This window comes from Lepidochelys kempii, chromosome 9, assembly GCF_965140265.1.
Source record: "Lepidochelys kempii isolate rLepKem1 chromosome 9, rLepKem1.hap2, whole genome shotgun sequence".
In the NCBI taxonomy this organism is placed as follows: domain Eukaryota; kingdom Metazoa; phylum Chordata; order Testudines; family Cheloniidae; genus Lepidochelys; species Lepidochelys kempii.
In genome coordinates, this window is record NC_133264.1 from 24,293,058 (window position 1) to 24,318,297 (window position 25,240).

At 42.7% G+C, this 25,240-nt stretch overlaps 1 protein-coding gene across 4 annotated transcripts in view; it reads right to left on the minus strand.

Moving 5' to 3' along the window:
- LEKR1 (leucine, glutamate and lysine rich 1) overlaps nucleotides 1–25,240 on the minus strand; it is a 185,287-nt gene that overhangs the window by 40,137 nt on the left and 119,910 nt on the right. For all 4 annotated transcript variants that reach the window (XM_073359605.1, XM_073359602.1, XM_073359604.1 and 1 more), the window contains one exon: nucleotides 7,942–8,023. In XM_073359605.1, the coding sequence (XP_073215706.1) occupies nucleotides 7,942–8,023 (82 nt within the window). The remainder of the gene's footprint in view (nucleotides 1–7,941; nucleotides 8,024–25,240) is intronic.

The following is a 25,240-nucleotide window of genomic DNA, read 5'->3' on the forward strand; positions in this document are numbered from 1 at the left end:
CTGGGCATGGTATCACTCCTTCGTTGGCTCAGGGGATAGGCCAACAGCCACAGGGAAATTAAGAGAGAGGTTAAGAGTGATCATGGAAGGAAAGAGAAGGAGACAAAGAGGGGATTGTGGAGAGCAGGTGAATTGAGGCTGCACTGAAGAGAATGTGGAGAGGAAAGGAGAGAGTTGGAATGAATAGCCAATTAACAGAGAGGAAAGAATGTCCAAAGCAAAAACTGCAGAAAGTGGTATGATGATGATGATGTATGCTATCAGCATTCAAAGATCCCTGCTGCAGCTCTTAGTCTCTGCTCCTGCTGACTTGAATCTATGGCTACAATTTCTTTCTCTTCCCTGTATTTACACAGGTAGGGTAGGCTGCTTGGAACAAAGGGTCCTTGGAGGCTCTCTCCTAAACAGTTCTGGGTCTGAGAAGGTGGGTGGAGGGAGAGAGAAATGCCAGCTGGGTCTCACCTTCCCTCTCCTCCACACATGGTGTGGCCATACCTGTGCAGCTGCTTGTCTCTGCTCCTGACAGCCTGTGGCTCTGGGTTCCTAGTGTATTGATATCAACATCACAGAAATCACTATTCACCACCACAACTGGCAACCAGTATTGACAGTACAACCAGAGAGATGAAGGATTGAATGGTCACAGAGACTTTACCATCCTCTCAGTTGTAAAAGGCGATCTTTCAGAACAGGGTTTAGGGCAGAAAATAATTTGGAGGACTGAGTGGAAGTTTGTACTTAAAGGGGACTTCAGTTTCCAGTGCAACTTGGCAACTTTCAAGAGCACTAAATTAACTTTTAAAAGATTCCTGACTTGCTACCTTTTTACTGTATTTCCCTATACTGCACATACGTATCAAAGGCCTGATGATAGACTGACTTACATTACAACACAGTGTTCAGTACAAGAGTAAGGATTAACCAACAAAATCCTTCCACAGAGTGAAGTAAACAGACTGAGCCCTGAAGTAGAAGAGAGAGAAAAACACTGTCTTTGGAATGGAGAAGTAAACACACAGCCAACTCAACGGAGGAAAGCAATCGCATTTTAAATTATATTCACACTAACTTCTCCATACTTCAGTTAGGAAATAAACTTTAAATTTGCTCAGCAAAAGTGCCAAACAAACACAGAACAAATATATACCACACAACAGAGCAAACATATTCCAAACTGAGTCAGACATGAAGACTAGCCAACAGAAGAAACCCAATTCATCTTAACAAATTATAGGACAAAGTAAATTAAACACATTAGGTTTCCTTATTAAAATGCACACAGAAGTCATTTATATAGTACTATTTTTTAATTATCCCAGCTTCTCTAGAAAAGATAGCACAAAAGGGGCACTGGTGCATTGAAATTTTATTAGCAGCTCAATTCATTTGCGTCTTAGGGAACTGAGCACAGCCCTAAGAAATGTGACAGACAAACTCCTGATTTTGAATGCTAACTCTGCAATACTTGTATTACCTTCAGTAGGTCACAACATTTGGGACCTAGCTTTGCACTCTACAAAACTGAGATATTACTATTTGCCTCATAGGGTTGTTGTGAGGATTCATTAATTAATGTTCATATAGCTTCTGGACATGTACAATATTATGGACTTGATGCAGCTCCCATTGAAGTCATTTGGCGTCTTTTCATTGGCTTCAATGAGGATTGGATTCAATTAGGCCCCATAACTCTAAATATTATTACTATTTAAAGGTTCTCTTAGCAGGGAAGATTGTTGACATTGAGAATCGCTTAATGTTAAGGCAATTGAAGAGAAAGGCTTTCAGATTACCAGGCTTTCTGATGGACAACTAAATTATTTCTCTTCTAGTGCACAAGGCTTCTGTTATTAAGGAACAGAAAAAAAAATCAATAGTCACCCACATTATACAGTATATCCTTGATCTAAGCTATCATAGCCTTATATGTCATCATAGTCAACAGTAAAATCACCAAGCTCAACAGTTCATCAGAATTTTAAAGTTTTGGGTTGCTTTCATGATATCGAGGCCCACACTAAACATGAGGAATATGCTTATCTAAAAAGGACTCAATCTTGGTTTTTTAAATATTTCATATGTATAATTCTGATTAAAGAAGTCTTGAAACTACCAACAAGCTACACTATAAATATATATGCATGGCTGGGAAAAATATGTACCACTCAAAAAGTAGGCTCAAAGCTCAATGGCCAAAAGATTAACAACTGAATGGCTGTAGATATGGATAAAAACCTTATAGGAGAGAAATTAGAATCAGAGAATCAGAGTCAGACAAGTTCAGTGTCTTCATAAAATAAATAAATTTACATTACATACTATATTTCTTCAAATAAACAGCTTTTTTGAGCAACCTTAACTGGTTTTCAAGTGCTTGTATCACCAAAATGACTCCAAAAAAGCCAGGAAATCGCTAGGTAAGTCCTTACCCAGCCCTTACAAGCAACAACCACAATTTCTCCTTCTCCACATTACCTCACTTGCAATGCACGTGCCTCCCTCCCTCAACCTCCACACAAATAATACAGCTTTTAACTCTGACCATATGGAGTGGCTAGGAACGATATTTTGTGTTGAAGTAAGCAGTATGATAAAAATGTTTAGGTGATGGTTATGTTTAAGTGTGTTTTGTTGGATGTTTTCTGTTTTTGAAATTGAAATGTTTGTAGTATTGTTTATTATTCTGGGAAGTCACTGTTTATAGTGGTACTATTTGGGTGATCTAAGGTGTAGTGATGTATTTTTTCAACAGCTGATGTTTGTGGTGGGAGTTAAGGTTGAATGCTTTGGATGGAGCTGAAGGGAGGAAGGGTTTATGTTGTGGGTGAGAAAATGTGAAGAGGGTAAAATCATGGTTGTAGGTTGCAAGGGCTGGGTAAGATTTAACTAGCAATTTCCTGTTTTTTGTGGTTGGTTAATGGTATGTGCACTAGAGAAACCTTAACTATTCAATGGTTTTGTCTGAGGGATTTTTTAAAGTAAGAAATCTATATCAACTCTGACAGCTCTCTGTGTTGATCATTTTTGTCCCTGTGCCATGTTACAAAGGTCCAAAGTCTTCCAAGAGTACTTGCTCCACACAGTAATGCACTCCTTCCTCATGGCTCCCTGTACACAGCTCAGTTTCTCCCTATGGTCCTCAATCACAGCCTTGCTCCTTTCCATGTCCTCCCACAGTACTCTTCCTGGATATGATCCTCTACCCACATCCCTGCTCTCCTACCATCCCCACTCACCCCCAGTCTCCCTCTACATTTTCACTCACCTTTGGTGCTGTTGAAGGTGAACCAAGGTAGGAATTAAGGGGAGAAAAACAGGTATGTGTGTGAGATGGGGAAAGGAGTCTCAGTGGCAAATGAGTGGGATGTGTGGAGGAATGCCTGGGAGGGGAGTCAACTACCTCTGTTTTGAGGCACTGATGCAACAAGGATTCCCCTAAGACATGAGGAAGCAATATCTAGCAGCCCTCGGTGTGCTGATGCCTCAGTACTGAGACACTGGGCTCTCTGCTAGGCCAACCCTCCCATTCACATTCCGAATCCTCACATAACCATGCACTCCCTGCCTTTCACATTCCCACTCATCCCCTTTGGGGAGACAAAAGGAAGAGAGAGCAGGGATGGGAGTGCGTAGGGCTGCCTGAAGGTTGTTGCTTCAGTTTCAGTTAAGACATATAGCAGCATTTTAAATATGGCTGAAAATGTTAGTATATCTCTTACTAAAAAACTTCCATGAAAAATTCAGTTGTCCCATGACAAGTTCCTGGGCCAGATCTGGAGACCCCCTATCAATCATTAAAGTATGAAACAGACAGAACTTAGTCCTGCTTTAAATCCATGTCTACACAGGGAATTTTACAAAAATTTCCTACTGATGGGAACCCCAGAAAAAATTCCCATGGTTGCATTTGCAATGTAGCTGTAGCCATGTGACCTGAAGAAGAGCTCCGTGTGGCTCAAAAGCATGTCTCTCTCACCAACAGAAGTTGGTCCAATAAAAGATATTACCTTACACACTTTGTTAGCTAAGCCTGTAAGGTCTACACTAGGTCTTCCATTATTAGGCATTTTTTTTTGTACAACTCCCTAGTGTAGACATAGCCAAGGTGCATTTCTCAGCACAACTCTTCCTAAGCCTCCATAACACATATTACACACACACATGCCACATATGTGGAGATGCTATCCATTGGACAAACTGCAGAGCCATGCAATTTATGGATTTGTCATGCAGCTCTGAGAATCTAACCTCATCTTTGCCTGTCCATTAATCAACCTTCCCAGATCTTATTGTAACCCTCTAAACCTCTGAGTAGCTTCAAACAACTGCCATTAAAAAAAGGAAAGGAAAACACCTGCCAGAGAAACGTGTCCTCCTCCCAGGCATATAGAATTTCTCCCTAAAATTACAGCCATCTGAGGTCTGGATAAGCAAGATTCAGTCTTGGACCAGTAACATCTTTTCTATACTTAGAAATATTACAACCGTAAGCTCCATTACCTCAACTCCATTCACTGAGAAATGAGAACATTATTTCCTTAGAAAAGGGAAATTTCCAGCTTCCCCAAAAGGACCATGGAATCATTTCTTATCCCAAGATAAAATAATTTAAAACTGTGGTACTTATGTCACAGAAAAGGCTATTTTAGGCTATTGTTAGAATCCCTCTGAACAGTGTACAAGTGGTTTCACGGTTACTAAGATAGCTAGCTTTGCAAACTGAGGGATTAAAAAAACAAATAAAAAGAAATAGTACCAATACAAATTCTAAAAATCAACTAAAACTTTCCTGAAATAGTTTTTCTATAACATATGGCATATAGATAATCCATTATGATATGGTATGATAAGAAGTTTGATTTAAACTAGGTTGGGATGATCTGACTAACTCACCCCTGGCCTGATCAAGGCCCATTGAACTCAACAGAAAGTCTATAATTGATTTAAATGGCCTTTGCATCAGGACTTCACAGCTTTGCTACTCATGAGTAATGCAGATGTTCCAAATTCATGCCGATAACACTCTTATACCACACCACTATTATGAACTCTTTCTCTCTGCAAATATACATACACGCACAAATATGCATATATCGCTATCTCTCTATTGGATGGAGAGATAAACGTAGTAACTTCGTTGAGGAGAATTATGAAAAAATATAATAATGTTGTCTAACTCCCACTGAAGTGGTGCTGAGTACTGAACAGTTTTGAAAATCAAGCCACTTATTTAGGTGCCTAAACACTGAGTCAGGAGCCAAACTTTAGGCACCCACTTTAAAAAATCTTGGCCCATATCTTTCACTATGAAATCAGGATAAAAATGAAATGTTAAAAAAAATCACAATTTTAAACATTCTGTTCCAAACCACTGAGAGGAAAAACAGTTGTTGTTTTTTAAAAAACCTTCTTCAATTTTTCTATGTTTACCAACCTTACATGTGAATTTTCTAGGACAGAAAACTAACTTGCCAATGAATTCATCCAGATATCAATTTCTATGAACGGTCACATGAAAGTAAAGACCGTTTTAATTTACAAAATGCTTTAAGTGCTCACAGCACTATTAAATAAGGAAAGACTGAATTTATTTGTGATGATTGAACAAAACATTGTTCAGTAACATTTATTGATTACTTGAGGTGAATGAGCCACTACGATGTTTAACATCAACTCACAACCCTGTTTCAGATAGGAGTTTGTCACATGGCCATGCAATGCAATGGCCAGATCACTGACTGAATGATGCCTACATTTAACCTTTAAGTTGCACTCTCACAAAACAATAGTTTGTATTTTCCACACAATAACTGTTTATAGGTCAATATGTTCATCTTTTTTAAAAAAAGATCTCTCTACTCCAGGTGTAAAAGGAGATTTGTAATTTTTGAATCTCCGAGTCAAAGCTCCAAGAAGGTAAAATACGTTTGTAGGCAACCTCTTTTGAATGTTGAGAGACAGATAACAGACAAGTGACTTTTGTTAGTTTATTGAGGATGAGAATAGTATTCTATCAAATAAGTGGTTGCATTATAAGAATTTTAAAATATGTCATTATTGCTAGAAACACACATGGAGGCTGAGATTAATTTAATTTTCTTTTTCCCATACCATGAAAAAGGAACGTTGGAAGTTTAATAGACTTATCTTAAAGACCTGTGTGGAGGACAGACAGAATCTTTGCTAAAGGTGGACAAGATTGCTAGGTCTTTACATTGGCCTTTATATTAGACAATGAAACATAGACCATTCTGCACCATGTTTCTTCCCCATCTTCAGTACAACATTTTATGTAATTATTTGCTTCGAAAGGATGTCTCAGGTATTCTACTCCTTAAATACATTAGCTCCAATAATTCTGAAAAAACTGAGACAAGGTACAAGGATATGTGATGGACAACATAGCCCTGATCTGTTCTAGTAAAAGCAAAAAGATACACCAATCCAGCTACATTATATGACATTAACAAGTTAACTGTATTTTTCCAGTTAAGATTGAACAGAGTACAAATATAGTTAATAGTATGGCTAAATACTCTGAAATAAAAACACAGCAGCATGGACAGGTGGCTGAAAAAAAGTGTATAGCTTCACTTTGTATCAGTATAATAAAAACACCCCTCCAAGTGAAACAATCTATACTAATAAAAGTGCAGTTTTGCAGGACAGCTGCATCTACACTGTGGCCAGGGATAACATCTCTTGGCACCCCTAACTGACATAGCTATGTCAGCAGAAGTCTGAGTGTAGAGACAGATCCACGCTCTCAAATTAAGTTAGTGGGAGTTTTGCCATTGACTTTAACAAGGGGCAGGACTGGGGCAAAATGTATTTTGGATTATGTTTTGTTTTTTAACTTTAAAATTTCCATTGCGTGCACATATATTTACACTTCTTACAAACCATGGAAAATGTTTTGTTCTATAGAAAAAAATCCAGAAGTGGAATAAATTATTATATTACACTAATAAAAATAACTATTACCATCTCACATTTTAAAGTCAGAGATAACTAGTAGTATTGTCAATCTTAAGACCATCTATCAACAATCTTTTTATGGACTTTCCTGAAATTTAAACAAGGTTTCCTTTATGATACGTAGTTAGTTTTCAGTTCCACATTCAGAGATTCTGATCATAACAAGTTACAAATATTTAGAAAGCTTAGCAATAAAGTATTTTAATGGTAATGCAAGCTCTCAGTATGAAAAACACATTTATTAAATGTAGTTAACGATACACTGAAAAACCCTTCCAAATGTACTTTTAAAAATCTGAATGTAATATGGGTATAATTTAGCAAAATGACATATTCCTTTTAAAATATAAATAACAGATTTAACCATGGTTATTAATTGGTGAAATAATACCATAACAACAAGAAGCCTTAAAAATTTCCAGCTCTTACACCTACTTAATTGTTACTCTTCTTGATCCTTTTGATTCTGGGCTTACTTAAAACATCTATCAATACTGCAAGCTCGTTCTTTTCATTTTTGCTACAGTAAATTCTTTATATTTGACTTGATCTTTGATTAGGCCTAGACTACACTGAGAACATACATTGCACAGGTTAATGAAAGATAGCAAATTATTCTTGTGAAATTATTGTCTTGAGCGCAAATATTTGTTTCATAAAAATAAGAAATGTATTCAAGAAAAAAATCTATATCATCCCATTTAGATCATAGAAGGGCAAGTGGTCAGTGCTTAATCCTTTTCCAGAATACCATTACAGAGGATACATCTGGACTGAGTACAGGTTCATATTAGCAAATAATTTTGCATCTGGACCAAAATGGAGATGAGACTGAATGCTTTGAAAAGACCTACTGGCTTCCGACTAGTCACATGCTTAAAGTTAATCACAGGGTGAAGAGCAGTTTTGAGTACAAAGTGGCAGCAAAACTAGGCCTTAAATAAATAAAATAAAATATCTTACATGAGTAGTTTTTTGTAGTGGCCTATTTCAGCTGTTGCTTTCTGAAACTTGAGTCCAATTGTCTCTACTTGATTTGTTAAATCTGAAACAACAAAATATATCTGTTTTCATTTCTGTATTTGTATGCCCATCATTTTCTCTTATAATGTGGTGTTTTATATTTGCCTCTCACTTATGTAGCCGCTCTTTATAGCAAAACAAAAACAAACAAACAAACAAACAAAAAACCAACAACCAGGTAACCCAGTAAAATTAATTGACTTATCAAAACTTTCTGTGATAAGTAAATTGATAGTTTTTAATTATAAACTTTAATTATAAATTAAGCTTCCAATAATCAGCTGTAATGAATAATGCAAAGTATCTACCTTCCTGAAGAAAGAACATCATTTTATGACTTATTTTTGTTGATTTCTCATTGCTGATAAACAATAGAAAATTATATATGCTTGGGTTTTCCTATGAAAAACAAAGTAGATTTATTGGAACAGTTAGATTTGTGCAGCATTGCCATGTACTCAAATTCAGAAAGACTTATTTTTATTCCTGTTCTAGCACAGACTGAATGAATTAACAAACTGAATCCAAAATATCAAGAAATTGACTTTACATTAATAGATTTTTTTTTATTTCACAGGGCAATATATTCAATTCAACTGAGGTTAATGCAAAAAGGCTTTAAACTGTAGATGTACTGATCCAAATTCTGCTCTTGGTTACATATGCAACTGAGAGCAGAATTTGGCCCAGAAATCAGAAGGATAAGTATGAAATGCACTTTACAACTAGAAGTATCAGAGATTATCCACATTTGTTTTTATTTCACATTTTCTCTCAGCTAAATGTTATCCCCAAAGCTACAACACTGATCAGCTTCAGTAGCTCACTAAGAAATCAGACTTTTCCCTTTTCCCAACAGATAGTCCAGCATGTTCCCTCTGAGCCATAAGGTTAATTCTAGCTTCTTCCACTTTAGAAATACCTTAACTAAAGTGCAGTGGCAGTACAGATGCTGCTACATCTTACTTGTTTCATATAACTTCTTTATACAAAAAACCTCACAAAATTAAGTGATGGAAGACACCTGTTACCTCACCTAGTCCATCCCATTAGTGCAGGTCTGGTTCCTTGCAGTACATTTTGTTGTCATCGATTTTAAGGCAAGGGACCACATTATCTAATCTGACCTCCTGTGTATCACAGGCTGCCTTCCCACCTCCACCACCACACTAAACCCAACAACCAAAATCAGACCAAAGTATTACAGTCCACAGGAAACTAGACTACTACGTGCCACAGGCAGAGAATGGGAGGGGCCAAGATGCAGCAGTGCCCAAGGCCCATAGGCAGGAAAATGATTGAGATATATCCAGATTATCCTGGCAAGTGACTCATTCCCACATGCTGCAAAGGAAGGTGAAAAACTCCTAAGGTCAGTACCAATCTGACCTGGTGGAAAATTCCTTCCTGACCCCACATATGGGGATCAGTTAGCCCCTGAGCATGTGAGCAAGAACCAGCCAAAAGGCACTTGAGAGGAAGAATGCTCAGTGGCACCTCAGAGCCATGACCCACCGGCCCCAATGTTCCATCTCTGGCCATGGTCATCCCTGACACTGCTGAGGAAGGAGATAAACAAAGAAACCAAAGCAGAATACGGGGGGTGGGGGGAGGGAAATGAAACCTCTTCCTGACCCCCAGCTGGTGGCCAGCTGAAACCTGAAGCATGAGCTTTTAGGCACAAACAACACTGAGCCCCACCTCCTATCACCACAAGCAATCCCATCATATGATTTCACTCATAAATTTGTCCAGCTCTTTCTTAAAACTAATTATTTGCCCCCACGACTCTTATTGAGTGGCTTTCCAGAACCTCACCCCTCTGATGGTTAGAAACCTTCCTCTAATTTCCAGCCTGAATTTGCTCACCACCAGTTTCTATCCATTTGCTCTTGTCCTCTAGCTTAAATAGCTTTTCACCCTCCCTTGTATTTAACCTTTATATATTAATAGACAGCAATCATATCCCCTTTTTTTGCTAGACTAAACAAGCCAACCTCTTCCAGTTCATAAGATAGGCCCTCCATTCCCCTGATCATTCTAGTAGTTCTTCTCTGCACCTGTTCCAGTTTAAATTCATCTTTACTGAACATGGGTGACCATAACTGTACACAGTATTCCAAATGAGGTCTTCTCAATGCGTTGTACAATGGCATAAATATTTCTCAATTTCTAGTAGAAATGCCTCACCTAATAAATCCTAGGCATTTGCCTTTTTCATAGCCACATATCACACTGACTCATATTCATTCTGTGATCAACCCACACATTCAGTGGTTTGCTCAGTCGAGTTTTAAAATCCTAGTTTTTTTTAAATAATGTGGTATTAAAAGGTAACCCTGAATATTCCTTAGAGAGTAAATCCTCCCAGGATCATTTTCTGATAGGAGAATATGACCCCCTTTTTTTGTCTGGCTAACAGCATGCCGTTATTGACTGAAATATCTACTCATTTTTATGAAGTTGGCTTTCCAATACTAACTGTAGCTATTGAAAGCTCAGAGCAGCAACATTTAATACTAGCTTTGTTAGCACATCTTAAGGAATAATACAAAGTATTAGAGAGAGATCTCAAACCATCAGAAATAATAAAAAGCTTCTTCAGGATGAAGTCTTCCCATTGACTTAATTTGGAGCTGGATCAGGCTCAATATAATCAAGGTAGAAAATAATTAACTGTAGAAACATCTTCACAATATGTGCCTGCCTGCCACTGAATTAGAAACGGACAGTAATAAAAATTCACACCATATAAAATTCCATTGCCACTGTGCATATATACCTCTGATATAATACTTGATGTATGTTGCTTAATTAATTTTGACAATGCTTTAACCCTTCCTAAGACAGTAAATCTTTTGAAATTGAAACAATTTCTATTCTGATCCTTATAAACCAAAGCTCACAATAATAAAAATGATTAAGAGACGGTAAGGAGATCTTCAGAAATGTTAACTTCTTTTTAATAAATATGATTCAATGTATATAGACAAATGATCACTACAAGTCATGGATGGAAAATCTGAACTTCACAGATCCCCTAAGGAGTTCAATCTGTCAACTTTTGTTAGCATGCAATGGCAGCTGATAGCCTTTCTTCCCATTCTCTGCTGTGGACACAGAACCGTGGGATGTGTCCCCAAAAGGCTTCACGATACACAGAGGGGAGTGCAGCACCAATGAGGATACAATAACTTGGACAGGGCTTTGCAGTGGGACTGCTCACACCTCATCTAGGCCAACCCAGGTGCCAATCACCCAGGCTAACCCTGCAGTAAAGACATACCCTTAAGGACAACACTGCCGCAACAGAAAAGCTTTAATTCCCAAAGATAAAAGGAGGCAAATTTACTTTTAAATTTGAAGTTGTAGCAGGATAATTTTGCTAAAATGTGGTTAATTTAACAAAGATGTATTCCAACATGGCAAAAATTATGTTCAGAACTGATCTAGTTATCTTAGCACATGACTCACAAATTGGAAGAGTCCTGGTGGTTTGGGATACAAATCAATGACTGTGACATTTGTTTATTTTAAAACTATGTTTATGTGACAGCTGGCCTTTCTGTCATAACTTCCTCACGGCTGTTTTTAAAATTGCCATGACAAAACATGGCTGGGTTACCCACATTATGTTATCTGTTTTACAAAACTGTACAGTAGGTAATGACTAACGCCATGACCTTTGTTTTCCAATGCTCAGTATCCCTGACTTTTCTAAGGATAGGAATTTGCGGCCAAGTAAATCAAGGCTAGATTAGACCACCTGCACTATACAGTTACTTCAATTTCTCCAAGTGGGCATTCCTCAACAATGTATTGTTCTGTACAGACCTCCAAAACTACACTACTCAGCTTTAATTTCCTGTCATTCAGAATGACATTGAATTATGAAGTAAATGGCCTTGAATGCCTACAGAATAAAAAAAAAAAGGAAATGTTGGCTTTAAACACCAAGCAGATGTAAGGCGGAACACATGGCAACAATCCAAAATTTACCACAGCAAGTTCTACTCTGATGTGACTGCTTTCTCCATAGAGATTAAGTAAGGATCAAATTATTTTAGATGAGCTAGGCAAAAGAAAGAGCTCTGAGCCTCTCTTCATATGGGGACAGCTGCTAATAGGATAGCATTTCATAGTCATTTGATTTTTGGCAATTAGTCATTTAAAGATTTCTGTGATTCTGGAAGGTTTCTGGGAATTGTGAATCTGCATAGCTGTTATGATCTATTCCAGTAGTTCTCAAACTTTTGTACTGGTGACCCCTTTCACACAGCAAGCCTCTGAGTGTGACCCCCCTTATAAATTAAAAACACTTTTGAATATATTTAACACCATTATAAATGCTGGATCCGAAGCGGGGTTTGGGGTGGAGGCTGACAGCGCCGTGTAATAACCTCACGACACCCTGAGGAGTCCCAACCCCCAGTTTGAGAACCCCTGATCTATTCTCTCATGCTAGGAAGTCAGGATGCAGAAAACAGTTTTGGAATGGAGGGAAAGAAAGGGTATTAAGCTTATTTAATACCAGTAGCTTGAGAGCTCTTTTAGCCTTTTTTTTTTTAACTCTGTTTTTTTCAAGATGTTTTTATAATGATTCTACAGCACTAAGAACACTGGTTAGGAGCATTCATAAATACATACACCAATGATGGACTATCCAAGGCCAAGGGGGCCTGTGCCCAGGGGCCCCAACTAATTGGGGGGGCCCAGCAGAAATCTGCCACAGGGCAGCAGAAGCCCAGAACCCTGGCAGAAGCTGCAGGGTGGGCAGGGGAAGCCCAAGCTTCCTGACTCAGGGCCCCGGCAGAAGTGTCAGCCAGGGCAGGGCAGGGCAGCAGAAGCCCCAGCACTGCGACTCCAGTAGAAGCACCAGGTGGGGCGGGACGGGGCAGGCAGGGGAAATCCCAGAGCCCTGATCCCAGTCCCTGGCAGAAGCAACAAGTGAGGCAGGGTGGGCAGGGGAAGCCCCAGTGCTCTGACCCTGGTCTCCCCTGCAGAAGCCCAGGTCAGCGAAGGAAGCCCAGGACCCAGACCTCAGCTGCGACCCCAGGACTGGAGGAGCTCTCGCTCCCTGCCACGGCCTCAGGGCTGGAGGAGCTCTCACTCCCTGTTGAGGCCCCAGGGCCATGTCCGGGGGGACAGAGTGTGACGGGTTGGTTTCACTGTGATGGGTTGGATCACAGAAACCCACTGGGAGCTGCCACCTGATGTGCCAAGACTACTTCTGCCCCTGCTTTCCCTGACAGCTTAAGACTCCAGCACCCTGTCTTGCTGAGCCAGACATGCCAGTCTGCTCCAACACAGATCCAGGGTCTGATTCACGTGCCCCAAAGCTGCAGGCTTGATTGAAAGCAACTTAAGAAGTGTGTCTGTCCTTGACACTCAGATGCCCAACTCCCAATGGGGTCCAAACCCTAAATAGCTCCTTTTTACCCTATATAAAGCTTATACAGGGTAAACTCATAAATTGTTCACCCTCTATAACACTGATAGAGAGATATGCACAGCTGTTTGCGCCCCCCCCCCACCGCCCCCAGGTATTAATACATACTCTGGGTTAATTAATAAGTAAAAAGTGATTTTATTAAATACAGAAAGTAGGATTTAAGTGGTTCCAGGTAGAAACAGACAGAACAAAGCAAATTACTAAGCAAAATAAAATAAAACATGCAAGTCTAAGTCTAGTACAGTAATAAAACTGAATACAGATAAAAACCTCACCAGTTCCAGTAAGCTGTCTTTTACAGACTAGACTCCTTCTACTCTGGGTCCAGCAATCACTCACACTCCCTGTAGTTACTGTCCTTTGTTCCAGTTTCTTTCAGGTATCCTTGGGGGTGGAGAGGCTCTCTCTTTAGCCAGCTGAAGACAAAATGGAGGAGTCGCCCAGGGGTTTAAATAGACTTTCTCTTGCGGGTGGAGACCCGCTCCTCTCTCCTACGCAAAGTCCAGCTACAAAATGGAGTTTTGGAGTCACCTAGACAAGTCACATGTTCATGCATGACTGAGTTCCTTACCAGCCAACCCACATTCCTAGATGTGGACTGGCGTCTCCAAGTTCATTGTTGGCTTAAGGGCTTCTTGATTGGGCATATGTAGCATAAAACATATTCCAGTTATGTCATATATATACATTCATAAGCATATTTCCATAAAGCCTTATGGAGGGCACGTCACAGAGATTCTCCAGTCTTGGGGCCGCAGTGGGGGGGTGGGGGGAGAAGGGAGCAAATGGGTTGCAGGGCCGCAGTGCCAGGGCAGAATGGGAGGATGGACTTGAAAAAAATATCAGCACCCTTGTGAAAGAGAGACACTCTATAAATGTGGTCAGGTGCAGCAAAGAAGTTGCCCACTGTCACACATATTGGCTGGTAGCAGAAATGAGAGTAAGGACATGAGCCCCATCTCACAGGACAATGTGGTACTGTAGCTCCTTTGCTGATTCTGGCCATGGGAATATGCATGGGGTCTCCACCACAAGTCATCATAATTTTTTTCAAGTCCTTCTCATCTCGAAGAAAATTAGCCACTAGATTCTATTCTATCCTGAAATTTTAGCTCTGCTGTCTCTTTCCCCTCTAATTAATATGCTCTGGGGCAATAGTGTGGCCTGGTATATTTTACTGAACTACTAACTCCAAAAACACTGGACAAAATTGGATGAAATTTAAAACAAATCAACCAACGACTCAATCTTTTGGCTGAGAGAACAATGGTAAATTTCAGGCCAAAAGGATAATTCTTCAGAAACTCTTGTGAGCTAGGGAAAACAAAGGATTCTAGCAGAAACTCATTTGCTGCCTTCATTGCATTAGCTGCTACTGAGTGACTGCTGTAATATGAAATGCCCACAATGGTTTTACAATTGTTCGTTGACTGAGAAACAAGAAATATAGCAAAAATGTGTTTCAAAATCCTGGTTATGGAAATTAAAATTCTGTTTAAAAAAGACTGGTAGGAATAATAATTACATAAACTGCCAGTTTTCTGCTCATTTTTTGAATACTGAGAATATTTAAGTACTAAAGCAAAATGTGTGACAATACACTCAAAATAGTTGATGAAAATAAAAAACAAAACAAAACAAGGACACCATGGGCTTCACTCTGATCTCATTTACAACAGTTTCCTGCAAGTGTAAATCCATTGACTTCAATGGAGTTACTCCTGATTTCCACTGATGTACCTGAGATTCAGTTCATACTTTATGGTTATCTTTTGAATCATAGTAAACTTCCTTTAAAACAATGTAAAATTAATTTTATAGTTTTATGTTTACTTTGAAACAAGAAACTTTATTTTTATAAAAAGAACATGTACTTATCATGTAACATAAACCTGATAGCACTATGGCCCCAATCTAGCAATAAGCACCACATAAACAGATCCCTTCACCTGCATGAAGGTCACTGTAGGATCAGACACTATATTTGTTATTGTTAATGAGCAGTTTAGGAGGCCAAAGGGGGCTTGGGAGAATACCCAACCTAAAAATCTTTCTACATCTCTCACCTTTCTACATTTTCAAATTCTACCAGACAGCAACACTAAACATTTCATTTGCCCTTAGGAAAGGCTATATTATGCAATTCCTTTGCTAAATTTTGTTACTGATTTTTTAAAAAATATGTGTCACACAGCATTGCTCAGATGACATTATATCTGCTTATTTACATTTTGCAAAAATGTAATACTAACATTAAGATGGAATTCTGTATAATCTGTTGCACTTATGTTTTCCACAAAGGATATCTGTTATTTCACTTTTCAGTTATAAGCACTTTAAAAAAAACCTGACATGGGCAAAATAACATAACCTAATTCTATGTCAAACAGTATAATAGTCAACTAAACTAGAGGCGGTCATGGTGACCCGTTAGCTACTGGCATGGTATTGCTGAGATGTTGGAGATTCCACACAATCATCCTAATTGCTGAGTTAACTTTAAGTGAACCCATTACGTTAACTTTGTTAGAAATCCCTCTTCTCAATAACACATTTAAGTAAAGAAAGAGTGAAGAGGAGAGAAAATATAATAGTACACTTTACAAGACTTCTTAAATAAAGGAGTAATTTTATTTAGCACTTATGTAGCACTTTACATTTTCAAATCGCTTTCCAACCATTAACTAGTTAATCCCCTAATCACCCCTGTGAAGTAGGTAGAGAGAAACTTTATTCTCACTCATTAACTTATGTCTCTGATGAAAACATAGTTGGCAGTGATGTTCTCTCTATGATCTATGAACTCTTGTAGTGGAAAATTTTCAGGATGATATTAGCATGCTGTGACGGGGTGGGTGTCCCCATCCAGTACAGAGTGAGTTCACCCCATCCCTCAAGCTGTCCTTTGCCTCAGGGTGGTGAGATCTAAAGACTAAAATCGATAGGGTAACCTGATTCACAGGGAAGCAAGGCCTAGTGGCTGGAGTCAATAGAGTTACCCTGGTATGCAGGACAGTGAGGCCTAATGACCAGAATCAATGGGGTTTACCCTGATTCGCATGGCATCAAGGCTTAGCGGCCAGAGTCAAGGGGGTTTATCCTGATGTGCAGGACAGCAAGTCCTAGCAGCCATAGTCAATGTGGTTTACCCTGATTCACAGGGCAGCACGGCCTAGCAGCCAGAGTTGCTAGAGTTGCCCTGAGTTGCAGGGTGGTAAGACCTATTGCAAGAGTTGATGGGCTGCCACCTGGGGGGGGGGGGGGTCAGCATCTGAGATAGGAGGACCCAGGGTCCACCCTGCTCCACTGGGTTCCCGGCCCAGTGCCTTAACAGTGCCAGAATGTTCCGCCACCAAGTCAGCAGGGCTCCAACCAAAACATGCTGACTTCCCACAGGACTATACTTAGTCCTCCCTGGGCCACTTCCTACCATATCTTTTGGAGCTGTAGTTGAGGTGTCATCAGGGTCTCCAGGCTTTTCGGCATGTGCGGTTCCTGGTGACTGGTCCTTCTCCAGATGTCTCCGTGGCTCTGGCTTCCACAGTCAGAGGTTCCAGCTGCTCCCAGGATGGAGCTGGCAAGGAGCATCCTTCCTCCCTGGTGCTCAGCCCAGAGCTGGGCTGCTCCCTTTTATACTTGTGCTGCATCAGAAGCATGCCCAGTAGGGACGTGGGGGAGTGGCTTCCTCAGTCCACAATGAGGAGTTAACCCTTTCCCGTTCACTGTGGAGTGAGTTCGCCCCGTCACACATGTATATACTTTTTTCAGAGTACCCATACCATTTTAAGGCTTTCTTTTCAAAAGCCATGCCTTCCCAATAAGTTATATTATATTATATTGTGGTAAAAAAAAATGGAAACCTTGGTCAACAGATACTAACTCATTCCCAATCTATAGTTACTTATATTACCACTGAATATCAAGACCAGCTGGGCCAGTTGGGGGCCATAACAATAACAAATGTCCTCTCAGGTTTGACTTTCTGAATGACTCTGGACCGAAAGAGAGTTGGGAGGAAAGGCTTAGAGAAGGCATGTTCTCCATCATTCAGAAAAGTGCCTACCACCTGAGCTCCTAAGTAATATGTCTTTACTTTTTGATTTTCTGCAGAGGTGAACGCATCTAGTAGGGGTAATCCAAATCTGGCCACTATTCTCTGAAAGGCACTATTTTTCAGTGATTGTTCTTCCTAGTTCAACCTTTTCGTGATGAGCCAATCTGCTTTTATTTATATTTGATGTCCCTCTGACATGAATAGCCTTAAGTAATACTATATTTCCACCCAGGAGAACAGAATGGTGGTTTATCGTTGTAGGACTGACTGCAGAACTGCCCATCCCCTAGTTTAGTGAGGTAAGCTCCGGTAGTGCTCTTGTCTATTCTTACAAGCGGGCAGACTCCTAAGAAGTGGTCTTGAAGATATAGATGAACTAGCTGTTCTGCGTATAGTCCCAGAAAATTAATATTTTGTCTTCCTTTTTAGTGTGGACCACAGACCCTGAAAAATCTTGTTTCTTCAATTACCTCCCGAGCCTAGCAGACTTCCACCAGTAATCTGTGTCTCTCAAAACAGCTGTAGAAGAGTAGTACTCTGCATTATATGCTCCCTCATTAATCACCACCCAAGAAAAGACCTTACAGGACTCCTGCATCAACACTATTCCCATAGACATGAAACTCCTCAAATGATCCCAAACTTGTAGAAGGAAAAGCAGGAAAGGTTACATATGTAACTTTGTCGACTGAACAACATCCATGCAAAATACCATTATTCCCAATAATGTGAAAAATTGATAACCTGAGAATTTGTGTTGCATTATTCTGGACATGATCTGGACAACATACAAATATTTTCACTGGATAGGATGACTTTGCCTACTCTGAACCCCCAGTGAATAAGGCAGGGGTGGGCAAACCACGGCCCGTAGGCCACATCTGGCCTGTCACACCTTTTGATCCAGCCCTCAGCTCCCACCAGGGAATAGGGTTGGAGGTTTGCCCTGCTCTGGCGCTCCAGCGGAGAGTGGGGTCAGGGGTTTGGCATGCTCTGCACGGCTCCCAGGAAGCAGCTGGCATGACCCCCCTCCAGCTCCTATGTAGTACGCAGAGGCATGACCAGGCGGTTCTGTGCACTGCCTCTGCACACTGCCCCGTCTGCAGACGCCACCCCCGCAGCACCGGGGCGTCACCTGTGGACAGGGCAGCATGCAGAGCCACCTGGCCGCGCCTCCGCACAGGAGCCAGAGAGGGGACATGCTTCCGGGAGCTGCTTGCGGTAAGAGCTGCCTGGAGCCTGCACCCCTGAGCCCTGCCCCACACCCCATTCCCCTGCCACAGCCCATATCCCCCTCCCACCCTCCAAACCCCTTGATCCCAGCCTGGAGCCCCCTCTTGTACCCCAAACCCCTCATCCCTGGCCCCACCCCAAAGCCTGCACTCCCAGCCAGAGCCCTCACTCCCCGCATGCCCCAACAGTCTGTCCCAGCCCCGATCCCCCTCCTGCCCTCCGAACCCCTCAGTCCCAGCCTGGAGCCCCCTCCTGCACCCCAAATGCCTTATCCCCAACCCAGAGCCCGCACCCCCAGCCAGAGCCCTCACTCTCCCCACACACACACACCCCAACCTCCTGCCCCAGCCCAGAGCTCTCTCCTGCACCCTGAACTCCTCATTTGCGGCCCCACCCAGAGCCCACACCCCCAGCTGGAGCTCTCACCCCCTCCCACACCCCTACCCCCAATTTCATGAGCATTCATGGCCCATCATACAATTTCCATACCCTGATGTAGCCATCAGGCCAAAAAGTTTGCCCACCCCTGGAATAAAGGATCTGCTGGTATGAAGATGATTTTTTCTAGGTTTATGATTAAACCATTTAACATGAGCTCTTGAATTATTATTATCTGTGAAATTACTACTCCTCTTTGTATAAAGCCTTGAGTAGAATGGTATCAGGTCTGCCATGACAATAATGAAGATCTCTGGAAATACCTTCAGGGCTTAGCACAGTCCAAATGGCAGCACCCTATACAGGTAAATGGTTCTGTACAACAAAGAATATGAGGAACTGATGCTGGGAAGGCCACGCAGGAGTATGAAGATTTATGTCCACCAGATCTACTGATGGCTGTCACAGCCAGAATGAAAAGTAACGTCTCTAACCTGAAGGAAGTCCTTCTCACATTTTAGTTGAAATGCTTTAAGTCTAACATTGCCCCTAATCCTTCATTCTTTTTTATAATTACAACTAACAAGGAGAACACACTTGAGAATTCCTGGTAAGAGAAAATAGGTTCTATGGTCCCAATATCTAATAAGCAATGGACAGCTTTGGCAATACTGGCAAATTTCAGCCAGAAAGGTTCAAGTTTGGCAAAGTTACAAGCAACCAAAAACAGGGTATTACAATGGGAGGAGCTGGACAACCCTAACTATTGGTGGTGCTACCAACTCCACCTATACTAAGAAAAAGTAAGGATCTTCTAAGACTGGACAAATGGCTCCAAAACTAGAGCATCTTTTGGTAAACGAAAGGCATAGATTTTTTTGAATAGCGACAGTAGAACAACTGACCTATTTGCATTGGCCTGCCACATCCTAGCTGGGGACAGTGGCATTCAGTACTCTAAAATTAATACATTACAGTATGCATGCTGGTGAACAAAAACTGGAAAATCAGAACAGAAACTCATCTGCCAGCCTGATGGCTGTGTAATGTATTACCAGGCAGAGGAGCCAAAGTTTACATTTCTGAGCTGCTGAGTCTGTGAGCTGTGCAGTGGAAGCCTCCTCATCCCTTTGGGTAGGAAACATGAAGAAGCAGCACTGAGCTCCAGAGGGACCCACATCCAACCCTCTTTGCCAGAGAGAAGATTACCTCATCACTGCATGAGGCTTTTGGAATGGCAGGGAGTAAAGGAAGGAAACATGACGGACACCTAAAGGCCTGTTCTCCTGAAAAAAAAAATCCCATCCACACGTCATCATTAACCCCTCCTTGCCAATGTGGGACCTTGATACCTGTCACAGAGTCAGTATCAATGTGAAGCTAAGGTCAATTAATCAAATAAGATGTTAGATTGCATAAGGAATGGGATGGTGAATAACACTGAGAATATTATAATGCCTTATATAAAATGGTGTGACCTCATCTGAATATTAGGTGCAGTACTGGTCATCCCATCTCAAAGAACTCTGCAGAACAAGTCGGGGTTCAGAGAAGACGTAAAAATGGTCATGGGCCTAGAAAAACTCTCATATAAAAAAAAAGATTTAAAAGAGTGGGATTGTTTACCCAAGAAAGGAGACAAATGAGAGGGCATAATACAAGTATATAAAATAATAAAAGGTCTGGAGCAGGGTTACTCAAAAACGAGTCACCAGAATTGTTGAAGGGTTGTGTGGGAGGCCTGGAGGACAGGGAATGTCATGGGCACCTACCTCAGCAGAGACAGCTGCGCCTCCGGCCCTGCAGGGCTGGCTGAGCTCGGCTTCCTACTTTAGGTGCTGTGACCTGGTGAATGGGGTTGCAGCATCACTTGGGTTTGGTCCAACTGCCCCTCCATCATGATGACGAGGGGGCCAACCAGGCCAAATTTGAGTGAGTGGTGCTCTGACCCCATGTGCCAGGTCTCAACATCACTCACACAAATTTGGCCTGGCCACTCTGTTTGGGGGGTGGGAGGGGTAACCTGAACAGTGTTGCAACCCCAGAGCAGAGAGCAAACATGCAGTATAGCACCACTGGAAATTTAACATGCAGCATACTGGCATTTTTCATTTTCAACTCCAAATGAAATATTGAAGTATACCTGAGAAAGAGATATTTCCATATTTTTCTCTTTTTCCTTTACACAGATTAATCCCTTGAAAAGTCTGTATGGCAAAATACAAATATTTTCTCTTCAGGCCAGTCTTGTGGGACAAGCTGTTTTGAAAGTTACAGAAACACACTGAAAGTCTTCCAAGCTAGATTTTTACAAAAAATGTACATATAAAAATGATCTAATTGCCCCATGACTTGTCACAATTTGTGTATGTTTACTGAAAGTTAAAAGGTATAAAAGACTTCCTGAGGGGAAAAAGAAAGTCAGTTGAATAGTTTGCTGGTCATACTGACCTCTGGGAAAAGAATCAGAGATTAGAAAAAAAAATAAGCATTTATGCACACAGCTCCTTAAAAATTACTACAGTAATTGTGGAAAAAAACCATGCAATTATATAATTAACACGCTGGCTCTAAACGGTATAACCATAACAATTTTCCCCTGCTAGTTATTCCTCAAATCAATAAAAAAATACAGTACTTAGACTGAATTTAAATAATTTCAATTTGTATTTACTTCTTACTAGGACATCCGGGCTGCAGGAACAGCCATCTTTCAGATTTAAATTTTGGGAGATTTTCCATTGTATGCCAAATGACAAAACTTAACCTCTCTTAGCCTCCTTCCACCTTTAGACTATCTTGTCTACTTAGATTGTAAACTCTTTGGAGCAAGGAAAGAGAGTTACCTTTTCCATAACTGGTGTTCTTCGAGATGTGTTGCTCTGTCCATTCCATATTAGGTGTGTATGCTCACCACATGCACTGGTGATGGAAGTTTTTCCCTCAGTGGTCATCTGTAGGGGACTGGCTCTGGCGCCCTCTGGAGTGGCATGCACATGCCGCAGTATAAGGGGCACTGCTGGCTCGCCCCACTCTCAGTTCCTTCTTGCCGGAAACTCTGACAGCGGGTTATGGAATGGACAGGAGCAACATCTCCAAGAACAACAGTTGCAGAAAAGGTAACTCTTTTCTTCAAGTGTTTGCTCATGTCCATTCCATATTAGGTGACTCCCAAGCGGTACCCTTGGAGGAGGGTAGGAGTTCACGGATGTGTAGATTGCAACACAGCTCTGCCAAACCCAGCGTCGTCCCTGGCTTGCTGAGTGATGGCATAATGCAATGTGAACGTGTGAACCAAAGACCACATTGCAGCTCTGCAAATGTCCTGGATGGGAAAGTGGGCCAGGAAGGCCATCGAGGACGCCTGAGCTCTGGTCAAGTGGGCCCTCACAATTGGCGGTGGTGGGACCTGTGCCAGATCGTAAAATGTCTGGATGCAGGAGGTGATGCAGGAAATCCTCTGCTATGACATCAGAATGCCCTTCATCATGTCCGCTGTCGCAATGAAGAGCTGCGTCGACCAATAAAAGGGCTTGGTACGCTCCAGGTAAAACGGCAGGGCACATCTGATGTCCAGGGCGTGCAGCCTCCTTTCCTCCCCAGAGGTGTGCAGCTTGGGACAAAACACAGAGAGGAAGATGTCCTGATTAACAAGGATGGAAGACACCACCTTTGGTAAAAATCATAGGAAGCGTCTGAGACCTTGAAAGATCGCTATGTGGAAATATGTGTCCTTCAAGTCAAGGGTGGCATACCAGTCTCCCGGATCCAGGGAGGGGATGATGGAGGCCAGGGAGACCATGTGGAACTTCAGTTTCTTTAGGTATTTGTTCAGCTCTTGCAGGTCCAGGATGGGCCGTAGACCCCCCCCCCTTGGCCTTTGGGATTAAAAAGTACCAGGAATAGAAACCCTTGTTCCTGTATTTGTGAGGAACCTCTTCCACCGCACCCAACTGCAGCAACTCTTCCATCTCCTGTGCGAGGAGACTCTCATGAGAGGGGTTCCTGAAGAGGGACAGGGAAGCGGGGTGGAGGGTAGAAAGAAACTGGAGGGTATAACCCTGTACCACTGAAATGAGGACCAAGCAGTCCAAGGTTATAGTGGTTCATGCCAGGAGGAAAAAAGAAAGGCAGTTGGAGAAAAGCAGGAGACATGGATCTGGGGTATAGTCCGGTAGGTCACCCTCAGTTGCACCCTCAAAATGCTCGCTTGCCCCCGCTGCTTATTGTGGGTCGAGCCTAATTGAGCACAGGGTGAAGGTGGGTGGCTCAGGCGGTGTTTGTAGCCCCAGCTCTTTTTGTGGGGCAGCTCCTGCTGGGGTTGGCCCCGTTGGCCCTGAGCTAGTGGCCAGGTTTGAATCGCTTATGGGCTGGACCAAGGACGTGCAGCCCTAGAGTTTTCAGGGTAGTGTGGGAGTCCTTTAGCCCATGCAGCTTACTGTCTGTCTGGTCTGCAAACAGGACCTTGCCATCGAAGGGGAGGTCCTGCATTGACTGATGAGCCTCTGTTGACAGGCCAGAGAGAAGCAGCCAGGATGCCCTCTGTATGCAAATGGTGTGAGCTGCAGAGTCCACCATGTCTGAAGCCGCCTGGAGGACTGCTCTGGCCGCAGACATGCCCTCCTCGAGGATCGCCCAGAATTCCTTCTTGGATCCTTTGGGAAGCAAAACCTCGAACTTGCTGCCACATTTATAGTCGTAGCGGCCAAGGAGGGCCTGGTGATTGGCCATTCTCCATTGAAGGCTGGAAGACGAATAAATTTTTCACTCAACCAGATCCAGTCTCTTTAAGTCTTTATTTTTGGGCGTAGCCCCGGATTGATCCTGCCTCACCTTCTGATTAACAGCCTCAACTACAAGGAAGTTTGGGGCCGGATGCATGTAGAGGTACTTGTGGCCTTTAGCTGGCACAAAGTATTTGCATTCAGCCCTTTTTGAGATGGGGGTCAGGGAGGAGGGGGTTTGCCATAGGGCATTAGTAATTTTCGATACCCCTTCATGTAGGGGTAAAGTCACCCTGGCAGGTGCCATGGAGCAAAGGACATCAAACGGGGAGTCTGATGACTCCTCTAGCTGCTCCACCAGGAGCCCAAGGTTGGAAGCGACCCTCTTCATTAGTTCCTGATGAGCCTTAGCATCATCTTGCAGAACTGGGTGAGGGGGACCCGTGATAGCCTCGTCTGGTGATGATGAGGACAAAGCCAGTGCCATGGGATCTGCCACGTCTCCTGGTGGTCCAGCCAACTGTTCCCCTGGGTCCTCCTGGGCCCGGGGGTCCTGCATTCTGGGGCCTCCACTCTGGTGGACGGTGGGAAGCTCAGGCCAATGGCCTATCTGAGGCCCCCACCACTAACCGGACTGTCTGCGAGGGCTGGGGGGTTCCAGGGGTACCAGGCCACCACCGGCCACCGGCCTTGGGGCCATGGGGTCGGTTGCGGTGCCAAAGATGCAGATGGTACCACTGGTGCCAGGGCTTGTCCCGCTGTCAAGGACTCCTGCTCAGTGGTTTCTACCAGGCGACCATGATCAGGCAGACAGGCATTCCCTCTCTGTGCAGTGCCAGCCGCTACACCTTTACATAGACCTGACCGACCGAGACAAGTCTATCATGCGGGAACTTGGGGACTGTCGACATTTGGCAGATCGGCATCGGTAATCCAGCAATCTATGCCTCATGTTGCTCGACCGGTACATGGAACGGGACCAGGAGCTGAATTGGGCCGGTCGTCGGGAGGATCTCCCCAACCGCAGGGATCTGCGTCTCGGTGACGGGCATCGGCTGGTTGGTGACTGGTGGCCACATTCAAACGACGGTTCGCGTGACCAGTGCCAAGGCCTTGGAGACACAAAAGGCCAATCTCGATGCTCTTGCCAGAGGGGCACATGCCTCAGCAGGTCTGTGCCAGGTTACCGGCGAGCCACACCTCGAATCCCTTTGTGGGTGCCCGGGTCCGGAGACCGAAGAGGGCTTCGTTGAGCCTGCCTCCCTGCTTCCAAGGCATGATGGCTCCAAGCAGGCAATAAGGAGCGGTGCCCTGAGGTGGGGACACACGGTAAGGTCCCAAGGTGGGTTTACTCTTGGACCGAGGTACCTGGAGCTGGTGTGGGCAAAACTGGTAGCA